General features: G+C 48.5%; 1 protein-coding gene across 1 annotated transcript; it reads right to left on the reverse strand.

Moving 5' to 3' along the window:
• Positions 1–1,154: 1,154 nt before the first annotated feature.
• On the reverse strand, positions 1,155–10,012 carry LOC131814720 (histone H3.3A). Its single transcript, XM_059145945.1, has 4 exons — positions 9,871–10,012; positions 8,139–8,289; positions 6,613–6,766; positions 1,155–1,807 (listed from the first exon to the last, which is right to left on the reverse strand). Exons 2-4 carry the CDS (start codon positions 8,264–8,266, stop codon positions 1,679–1,681), a joined length of 411 nt encoding a protein of 136 aa, XP_059001928.1. The 5' UTR covers positions 8,267–8,289; positions 9,871–10,012; the 3' UTR covers positions 1,155–1,678.
• Between the last annotated feature and the right edge of the window lie 1,297 nt (positions 10,013–11,309).

The following is an 11,309-nucleotide window of genomic DNA, read 5'->3' on the forward strand; positions in this document are numbered from 1 at the left end:
GCAAAGCCTGAATTGGGGAAATTCATGGAAAACTGGCTTTTGGGGTGCAAACTGGCTGGCTCAGTGGAGCACATGACTCTTGGTCTTGGACTTGAGGGTTCACACTTACTTAAAAAAACAAAACCCTTTTTGTACTTTGTACTGCAATGAGCACTCTGGCCAGTACCCCGAAGTCATACCAGCTCCTGCCTGAAGTTTACACAAAGGATTGCACTAAAAACTACAATCCCGTCAAGGAGTTAGAAACAGCCTCTAGAACGAATTTTCTAATGCTCTCATAGATTTTTGATGAATATAAAAATGCAGTTACTGTTAAAAAAGAGCCCAGGAGCAGGATGAGCAGCTCGATGTTCTACCCTATTGACTGGGAGTTCTCTGCCCATTGATTACCTAATTCGACTTGGTTTCTAGAGCGGCTTCATGCACTCAAACGTTACAACTAATGTCAGTCCATTAAGGGATGTTACAGGCTCTGAAAGGCTTATTACCCACATTTCACACTTATCAGTCCAATGCTAAACGAGATGGTACTCAGAGTGAACTGCTGCTGCTTGATCAGTAACTTCCGGGTTAATACACAGCATCTTCGAAGAGCCACATCCCCAATGCACTAATTTTTGAGTTTAAAACTTGTTACATTTGCATTTAAACTGCCATTGAACATTCAAAGTTTAATAGTATAGTCATGTTTATAAATGTACCTTCACTAGTTACTTAGATTGGACTATTTCCACAGGATTCTTCTGTTGGCCGGCTAGTTTCGGGAATTATTGGTTTAGGAAAGAACATACCGAGAGTTGAGATCTGGTTTTCACAAATAGATTTACTCTGCAAATTTTATTTTTCTAAGCTCTTACTTCTAAGTGTTCTCTGCATCCAACGTGGGGTTTGAACTCATGACCCCAAGATCAAGAGTGCCATGCTCTTCCAACTGAGCCAGCCAGGGGCCCCCAGTCTCTGCCCATTTTCAATCAGGAGGAAAGCCAGGAGCTCCGGGTCCCTTCCCATGCAATACTTCTTTCCGCATCTCGTCAACAGCCTTGTCTCAGACAGAAGGTGACGAAACACCTGATGATACTAAACTGACTTTTAATATGGAAATTTCAAGTGGCTTAACTCTACGGCCAAGGTGGATAATAAAGACCAAAAGCAGGTATAGTTTAATGTATTTTAATAGCAAACTTACAGGAACAGCACAGAAGACAGACAACATTAAAAACATGTACTTGCATGTAGGACAACTCAGTTAGAAAAGTATAGCGAATGGATGGATCTACTGTATGATAAAAATGCTACAAACACCATTTAGTTGCCGTCAATAAGAAATTTACTTGTTTTAAAAAAATCCAAATGCTGGCATTGTCCAGAAAAATTTAACAGGTTTATTTATAATTGTTATAAAGTTGAACTGCTGAAACGTGTTCACTGAAACATTTTGACTTGCATTAATGCTTTATATGTCCCCGCATTTATATTAAAAATTCACACACAAATGAAAATGGAAAAACTGCCAATACCTGATTTCTGTCCCCTAGTTTTCCACTTGCAATCATATACTTAGGTACCTTTTGACCCCATGGAAAAAAAATATCTAACATTCAGAACTACCAATAACAGGAAGAAGAGATTTTTTTTTTTTTTTTTTTAAAGAATGAAATGTTTTCCATCATGTGGATTCTTAAGCACGTTCTCCACGTATGCGGCGCGCTAGCTGGATGTCTTTTGGCATAATTGTGACACGTTTGGCATGGATAGCACACAGGTTGGTGTCTTCAAAGAGGCCCACCAGATAGGCCTCACTTGCCTCCTGCGAAGGAACGAGAAGAAATTAACACCGTTAGACCAACAGTTAAGATGTGTCTGCATCAGTTAAAATGATGAGGTCTCTGAACCCTCTGAAAACCTTCTTCAGGTGACGTGGCCCGTGTTACTGATGCTTCCATGTAAACAGTCTTGCAGCTCTGTCCCGATGTTGATGAATGGAGAAAAGCTCAAGTTTAGAAATCTTTATCCAACCACACCGAAGTCAAATGATTTGATTACTAAGAAAGTTTAGACTTTTCTAATGTTTAACATGTGATTTCTATAAACTGAAAGGTCTTAAGGAGATCCAACTTAACCCAAGAAATCCCATTTAAACATAAAGATCCTCTCCTTGTCCTTTCAGTGATAAAGGAAATCCTGTATCCAATCCAAAGTAATAGTCCTTCCTCTTCACCAGTGCCCTCCTTATTCTGAACCCCAGCCACACTCCAGTATCCACCTGACCCCTGCCTTGCCAATAATCCATTACAGCTGACCACTGGCTCCCATACATGGTCTCCATCTACCTTTCCCCTTTTATACCTCAGAGTTTGATCCCACGAGGACTATGGGTCCCAGAACATACTATATCTGTGTCTCGCTGGCAGACTTTGACGTATTTGGCCTAGATGTGCCCCCTCCCAGGTGTACCTTCCTCTGTGCACCCCAATCTTGACCCTCTAGTTTTTCCCAGTACACTTAAGGATTCCTCAAAGGCACTCTCTTATCTCTACCAGTGCTCACCGGGTGCGTGCCATAGGAACTATTCCCAGACATTTGGCATGGGAAGAGAAAAAGAGGAGCTTCTACCTGTAATTAACTCTTAACTGTTTGTCTACCTTCCAGCTGCGTGGACGGGGAAGCGTCCTTCAGCTGAGGCTGTAATATCTGCTTACTCATTCTGGAACAAGGCCTGTTGTCACCAACCCTGGGCATCAACCCTGCGGTGCTAGTGGACGCCGAGCACGAAATGAGCTTATTTGGCCCTGTCTCCTCCTCCATAGGAAGTTATTTCTCTGTTCAAGATTCTCAGGAAAAGGGGTGTGTGTCTGGGTAGCTCAGTAGGTTAAACCCTCTGCCTTCCGCTCAGGTCATGATCCCAGGGTCCTGAGATCGAGCCCCACATTGTGCTCTCTGCTCAGCAGGGAGAGCCTGCTTCCCTTCCTCTCTCTCTGCCTACTTGTGATCTCTGTCAAACAAACAAATAAAATCTTGAAAAAAAAAAAAAAGGATACTCAGGAAAAAACAGATTTTTATAGTTCTGATTTTTGTCCTAATAAGAATTTTCCATTGTGGCATCTTGAGGCCATGATAAACTACAACGGCACACACCAACTACTTGAGCAATTGAGGCCTCCTGTGCTACACAATACACAAGCTATGTAGATGGAAACGGCCAGACTGGCTTTTCACAAACATCTGATTTTGCAACAAAACTCCTGAGATTTGCTTTTTTGCTGTTATGCCTTTCTTCTATAAAAATGTTTGATCCATATTTTACCACCTCTACGTGTTTTTCTACTGCAATTCGTTAAGGAGTTCAAATCTTATTTACCCATTAAAGCCTAGCTCAAGACTTCCGTGAGGGTAGCCATGAACTCCTAATTCCTTAGTACTCCTGGGCCTCGTATACCAGCCACCTTTTTTTTTTTTTTTTTAAAAGCTTATTTATTTATTTATTTGACACACACACACACACACACACACACACACACAGAGAATATCACAAGTAGGCAGAGAGAGGAAGGGAAGCAGGCTCCCTGCTGAGCAGAAAGCCATGTTGCCAAAGGCAGAGCCTTTAACCCACTTAGCCACCCAGGTGCCCCCACCAGCCATCTTTTAATGTAAGTTACTTAACAATCTCATGATGGTCAACAAATACTTACTTATTTTAAAAAATCCAACCCTAATTAAGTTTGCAACCTTTATGTAATGTAAACATTCCAAAGAATGTGTTAACAGCCAAAGACCTCATCTGGGGATTCGTTCTTCGGATGTTTTAAGAAACAAGTACAAAGTCTGGAAAACACAGCATCCTATTGACTGCTCTAACAGGTTCACAACGCACGTCAGATACCAGAATGATGTTCCTCAGGAAAGATACCAGTCTAAGTCTGTTCCCCCCAGTATCACTGCACGATGACCCGCATCTGGAATGCTCTTGCAAATGTAGCACTATGAGGCACTACATGGACATGTCAGCAATAGGCCCTGCGATTCTGAGAGCACTGCAGAGTGCTAGGATCTAGATGCCCTGCTACTAGTCCAATGAGGCCCACGGCAGCCTGGGGCTCCCACCGCAGTCTTAGAACCTGGCTACTGCTGGTCTTACAGGCCTGTGTCTGCTCAGCTCTGGGCCAAGTACTGCATACTGACAGGGGACTGGACCATGACCTTACTTCCAATTCTGTCACACAGGCCCTAAGGTCTCCTAAACATTAAGGCTGTAATGGGAATTAAAGACCGCCCTGTAAATTTACAGCCCAACAAACACCATTTTCGGATAATAGCAAAAGAAAAAACATCTCACACTGCAAGGAAAGGCTCATTTACAGCATCCTGAGTAAAGTCCAGGTTCCTCCACCATTTCAAAACACCGAGATCTGTATTTCTAACACAAGGATACCTTAGTCCAAACTCTCAGACGTTAAAGGCAAAAGTTGAACTTTAAGTCCATCAACTCCTGAGTATCTTGCGGCAGAGGCAGACTGATTCCCCCACCCTGCGCCTGCACCACTGCCCCTCTCATTTAGCTTTGTCAGGCAAGTTGTCAACTGTGTGATTCTGAAGCCAGAAACACAAACCTCTGGCATTTTGTTTTCACCACTCTCTTCTATTACTTTATTTCCATTAGCAAATTCTTCATCTCCATGTCTTTAAGAAACCTGAAGTGTGGGACGCCTGGGTGGCTCAGTTGGTTAAACAGCTGCCTTCGGCTCAGGTCATGATCCCAGCGTCTTGGGATCGAGTCCCACATCGGGCTCCTTGCTGGGTGGGGAGCCTGCTTCTCCCTCTGCCTCTGCCGCCACTCCGCCTGCCTGTGCTCGATCGCTCTCTCACAAATAAATAAGATATTAAAAACAAACAACCCCCCCCAAAAACCTGAATTGTATGTATAATAAACACATGCACAAAAAACTAAAAAGTTCCTCTTTCCAGTAAAGACCTAACTGATAAGAGTACCAGAGGCAGCAGAGGCAAACATTTTGCTTAAAACCAACACAACCACACTTACTAATGTAGGACACACCCCTTAGTCCAGGGATAATGGAAGTTTACACATGAATTAAAAAGACATAGTCTTCTACCCAGATTGTTTAGTCATTTCAATTTACCAGGCACCACCACTGACAGGTAAACTCAGACATGTGGGACTCCCAAGGATAACATGTTCTTGAAGTGGACCCCCGCTAACTAGAAAACAGGACTAGCAACTCTTTATCAAATGCTTGTCACGCTCAGTGATGTCTCTAGTTAAAAACAGAGTGGCTAAAATATAATTTGCAATTGTAGTAATCCATGAGACCTTAAGATAATCAGAATATAAAAACAGAAAAAGAAAATAGTTTTAAGTCACAACACTGGAAGGTTTTAGTAGTTTGAAATGTCAGTAATTTCCATTCATTGAGAATCTAATGGATGCTCACTCCTGGAATCCACCAATCAAATGAAGCCCAGACTAACCATAGAAACAGCTCAACCAATTGCCTTTCGGTAGAGAATCCACCTATCGAATCTTCCTCACATATAAAGCAAAACCTCGGCCCAGCAACAGCAGCCTTGAAAATCCTCCAATGGAGTCCACATAGATGGTGGACCCTCCCCACCAGAGCTTCTGATCCACGTCTGTGGGACCTAGAAATTGGCATTTTTAACCACCCCCAACCCCATGCTCTGCTGGAGGTGGCAGTCTTACCACACTTTGAGGTTCACTCATCTAAAGAAGGCCAAACACTATAAAATAGGTTACACTTTCCCAACTGATTTAATTACACCCTTACGCCTAATCAAGTATCTTCCTTGTGGGCATTTCACGTTTTAATCTTGGCACAAAACACAAGTATTTCAGATATATAACCACCTCTAAAACTCTATTTCTCAGAGTTCTGATCCCCTGGTGCTAATATTAAACTCAACAGCTTCCCATTGAAGTGGAAATCCGTAATCCTCTCTAGCTAACTACAAGTCCTGAAATCCCTGTCCCTTAACAGGCACAGCGTCATCTTGAAGCACACCTTTTCTTACGATCAGCCATCTAGTCCTAACTACCCGGTGCTGCTTCTACCTCAATCCTTGATTCTTTAGTCCGACCTGCTCCCCTGCCCAGACACTCTGTGGTCTCTGCTTGCACCTGCTTCTTCAGAGCCAGTAAGACATTCATTCTCCACCCTTTTGCAGTGGTCACTCTTTAAGGCTGATCAAAGCACAGACCTCTAGTCCGACGTCTTCAGAATGTCCTGAAGCACCCACAGACGAACAGAGTTATTTTCCACTTTCAGCATTGTTCTCGAGGCAACGTTTAAAATTTTAAAATGGTATATAGGCATGCACACTAGGCTGTGGCATCAAATGGGCTCAAATTAGGACTCTGTGACCCAAGTAGGTTCAAATGACATTTCTGTGTTCAAGGTCTGTATATGACCTTGAGCAACGTAACTTTTCTGACATCTCAAGGGTGATGTGAAGGTATCATCCATCTTACAGGCTTGTGACGACAGAATTCCATCAGCACATAGGAAGATTCAGAAATGTTCTCGGTACCCAGCAGGGCAACCACCTCTAAAGCACCTTTCCCACCCGCCATTTTACCTGCAAAGCACCAATAGCTGCACTCTGGAAGCGCAGGTCTGTTTTGAAGTCCTGAGCAATTTCTCGCACCAGACGCTGGAAAGGAAGTTTGCGGATCAGAAGTTCAGTGGACTTCTGATAACGTCTAATTTCACGGAGTGCCACAGTACCAGGCCTTCAAACAAAACAATAAAAAACCCACGTTAAAGAAATAGTTACCAACTATATAAAAAACCTAAAAGGATAAGTGGTTAGCTTTAAAGAAATGCAGTCATTTTCCAAAAAATAAACCACCCATTTTCTGTTCTTTAGTTTCTGTGTAAAATCTCACTGATCAATCGGTGATGTAACTCTTCAAGCCTTTAAGAGTAATGACAATACCTTTAAAGCAAAAAGCATGGTATTAAAGTGGAGTCTTGGCAGGGAGTTTATTCAAGTCCCGTTCATCAACTTCGTCTATAACACAGACGTGGCAGTAACTTCTGTTATTACTTGGGAGGGTGTTAGGACACTAATAAAAAGTCCCAGTTCAGACTCTTCTCAACTTGGTACAGAACTCCTCCCACCTACACCCTCGACTCTTCTAAAAGACCTACCAACGCCACACAATGAGCCTCATTTAAAATACTTGTCTAGGGCGCCTGGGTGGCTCAGTGGGTTAAGCCGCTGCCTTCAGCTCAGGTCATGATCTCAGAGTCCTGGGATCGAGTCCCGCATCGGGCTCTCTGCTCAGCAGAGAGCCTGCTTCCCTCTCTCTCTGCCTGCCTCTCCATCTACTTGTAATTTCTCTCTGTCAAATAAATAAATAAAATCTTTAAAAAAAAAAAAAAATAAAATACTTGTCTATTTAAGTTTGATTCCCCAGAGTACGTTTGACTACTGCTCATCCCTCAGGAATGACTCCATTTGAACATTCACAGCTGTGCAGTACATCTTCACATGGAAGACGTTTTGTTCTTTTACTAAGTAACTGTCGACAAAAAATGTACCTCAAGTCTGACTTACTTTCTTCCATCGAATGAGCTTTTATTTTGGAATAACTATAAAATCATTTGCAGAGGCTAACTACGGACAACTTCTGCCCTCTAATGGCAGATGCCCTTAACAACACTGCTCGGGGTAGTTCAAAACCCACTGTGCTAGCAGAAGGAAATAAACCAATTCAACTAAATGAGGGGTGACAACTTTACTCAAACAAGACATGCCCCATCTTGGTTACTGGTGAAATAAGTTAGTATTAAAATGTGTCATTATACCAAAAGGGACAATGTCTACAGAAATACAGAAATGTATTTTAAAAATACTTTACTCTTTAATCATTAAGTTTCCTCTGGGCAGTTTCAAAATGAAACGTTCCAATAAAACCCAACACTAAATTTTATATGTATATATTTTTCAAGGATTAGTAAATTTTCAAAATAGGAAAGACACGGGATTCCCTGAAGCAAAAATCCTGCTCATCCTACATCTTTTGCGTCTATTATATAAATACTGCTTCCTTGGACAGACTTTGTCCCACTAGTTCCTTTTTTTTTTTTTTAAAGTACCTGTAACGATGAGGTTTCTTCACCCCTCCGGTAGAGGGCGCACTCTTGCGAGCGGCTTTTGTAGCCAGTTGCTTCCTTGGAGCTTTACCCCCGGTCGATTTGCGGGCAGTTTGCTTTGTACGAGCCATGGTACAGAAACCTCCTTACTTACCTACCAGCATTAAAAAACAAACATCATGTATGCAGCTACCAAACGTCCAAGTTCTCCTGCCATTACCATCACCGCCCCCCCCCCGAAAATCTGGAAATTATGACCGGTACCAAAAAAAAAAAAAAAAAAAAAAAAAAAAAAAAAAAAACCAAAAAAAAAAAACAAAACAAAAACAAAAAACAAAAAACCAACCAACCAACCAAAAAAAACGAACAACCCCCCCCCCACACACACAAAAACAATGTCCGTAATGTTATATAATTCGAAAGGGTGCTGATTACGTCTACCACCCAAATAGGACTTCTTGAAACAAAACTAGTACTAGACGATTGTTAGCATTAACGCCAGTCATCTCTCAAAATGCCAAATCTGAGCGACAAACGGCAAAACAAAAAGATCCCTCACAGCCTCTGCTTCAATTTCTTTAATTAAAGCAGAAATTAGGAATGTCTGTAAACATCCGATCCCCGAACAAGTCAAAACGAAGCCACAAACCACAGAAAGGTCGAGTCAAATTTCAGTTTTTTGAAAAGGGGGGCTTTTAGCCCCCCCGCGCCCCCCCCGCGGCTGCCCCCCCAGTGCGCCCGGCAGCGCGCAGATCTCCGCAAATACCGGCCAACAGCCCCAGGGTCGCGTCTCTACAGCTCTCGAGGGCCGACAGGGCCGAGAGCGCCCACGGACGACCGTCCACAAAGCCCGGTCCCCGCGTCCGGCCCGCGGGGGCTCCGCGGCGACGTCCCCCGAGTGCCCGTAGCGGGGCTGGCAGCAGCGCTCGGGCCCCCGGCTGGGCCGCTCGGCCCGCGGAAACTTTCGGGCCCGGCCCCCGGCCCGGCTCCCAGACCCGAGCCAAATGCAAACAATCGCGCCGCCGACCCGCCGCCTCCCCGAACGCCCTACACACCGAAACGCTCCAAAATGCCCCGATCCCCTGCCACGTGCCGCCCTCCAAAATGCAAAAGTTTTTTTGCATTTCAAATGCATCAAGTTTCCGCTTCTCCAAAAAAGGCGAGAAAAATGTCCCTTGGCGAAAAACGCTCCCCCGGCCGTGAAACGGGGAAGAGAGAAACGGGGGAGAAAAATATGGTCGGTGACCAGAGAAGAGAGACAAGATGGTGAAGCTCAGCAACAACTGTGGGGAGGCAGCGAAAAGCGAGTTACCCCGGGGTGGGAAGCGGCGGCGATTTCCAGCCTTTTCCCGCCCGAAAACCGCGGCCCGGGACCCGGGGGTGGCAGTTAAGGGGCCCGCGCGGGTCGTGGTGAGGGTCTGGGGTCCCGGGAAGGGGCGGCTTGCGGGATTTCGCCGAAGAAAGGGGAGCCCGGGGCGCGGGGAGGAGGGCGAGCGGCTCGGCGCCGCGGCGGCGGCTGCTGTTGGGCTGAGGCGGCGAGAGACGGGGGAGAGCCGCCGCCGCCGCCGCCTCGGGCCGAGGGAAACTCGCTCCTCACCGACGTTTCGGGGCCAAAAAGTTTGCGGGCCGAGCCCGGAGGGGCCGCGGGGCCGTCCCCGCAGCGCCGGGGTTCGGCCCCGTGGCGGGCGGCGAGCGGGGCTCGGTCCCGGGAAGGCGGGCGGCCGGGAAAACTTACCCCCCTTCTCCTTCGGCTGGAGCTCGGCGAGCGAGAGGCGGCGCTGGCGTTGGCGAGCGACGGCGGCGCGGCGGCGGCTGCGAACACAATTGAAAGATGGCTGACACCGAGGCTAGCCCCCAACACACGCCGCCCCGCCCCCGCGCCGCGCGCCAGCCAATCACACACAATGGAGGGAAGGCTCGGCCCCGCCCCTGGCCCCCGCTTGCGCCCCGCCTCCGCCCCTCCCCCCGCGCGCCCGTTCGCTGGCGCGCGCTCGCCCCTCCCCCGCGCACCGCCCGCTCCCTCCCCCCGGCCGCCTCGCGCCGAGTGTGTACAAACACAAAAGACGTGCCGGAGGGCCGCCTGCTCTCGCCTTGACTGCCGGCCGCTCGCTCTGCTGCCCGCGCGCCGCCGGCCCCGCTCCCGCGCCCGGCCGGTCTTCCCCACCCCCCACAATGCCCCCCGCCAGCCCCTCCCCCCCCCGCGCGCCCACGTCATCCCGCGCCCGGAGCCCGGGGTCGGGGCGCCCAGGGGCGGTGGGGGAGGGGCGGCGGCCCGGGCGCGGCCGGTGAACGCCCGGCCTGCGGGCGGCGGCGGGGGAGGGCAGAGGTGGGGGAGGGGGCGCCCCGAGCGGCGACGGGGCGGAGGCCGGGGGCGCCCCCCGGGGACGCAGCCCGCAGGGGTTCCGGAGCTGGCCCGGCCCGCCAGCTCGCGCGCAACTTTCCCCGCAGGTGGCGGCGCGGGGCCGGACGCCTGACGCAAGATGGCTGTGCTCGGCGAGCCTGACAACAATGCTCGGCCGTCGCCTGCCGCCTGGGCCTCCGCCGCGCCGTGCGCCGGAACCGCCAGAGCGGGCGAGCTGGTGGCCGCGGTCCCCGCGAAGTCCCCGGGCGCCCGGCGGCGGGGCGGGGATGCGGTCTGGGGCCGGCAGCCTTGAGCCGTGCTCCGTTCTCGCGCTCGGGGCTCCCGTCGCCCCCACGGTGCGTGCCCTGTACTTGGGAACCTGGGCCGGCCCCGGACGGTCCCGCAGCCATGCGCGGCCTTCCAGGGAGCGAGCCCCGCGGCCAACCCGCGCACGGCGAATGGCGCTCGCTGCTGGGTGCATCTCGCTCGCGAACGGGGGCCTGAGACGGGTGGGGCCCTCGGGTGTCGGGGCGGAAAGAGAGCCGTCCAAGGTCACTTAAGGGAGCTGCAGAAAACTCCAGGCCTCCGTGTCCATATTAGTTAGTGTTAAGTGTTCGGGGTTGTCGTGCAGAACGCCGGCAGGCAAGCCTCTCCGGAAAGCTCGCATGCAAAGAAGCCTAGCTGAGCGGTCCGCGAGGAAGAGTTCCTGCCATTTGGATCAAGAGAGTTTAATTTCCCTCCGTTGTTTTGCTTTGTTTTGTTTTCAAGAAACCAAAATATTTGTTGTTGGGTTTATTCAGGAAAGCTGTTCTACATCCATTAAATTCATTATA

Source organism: Mustela lutreola, chromosome 14 (assembly GCF_030435805.1).
Source record: "Mustela lutreola isolate mMusLut2 chromosome 14, mMusLut2.pri, whole genome shotgun sequence".
NCBI classification, from domain to species: Eukaryota; Metazoa; Chordata; class Mammalia; order Carnivora; family Mustelidae; genus Mustela; species Mustela lutreola.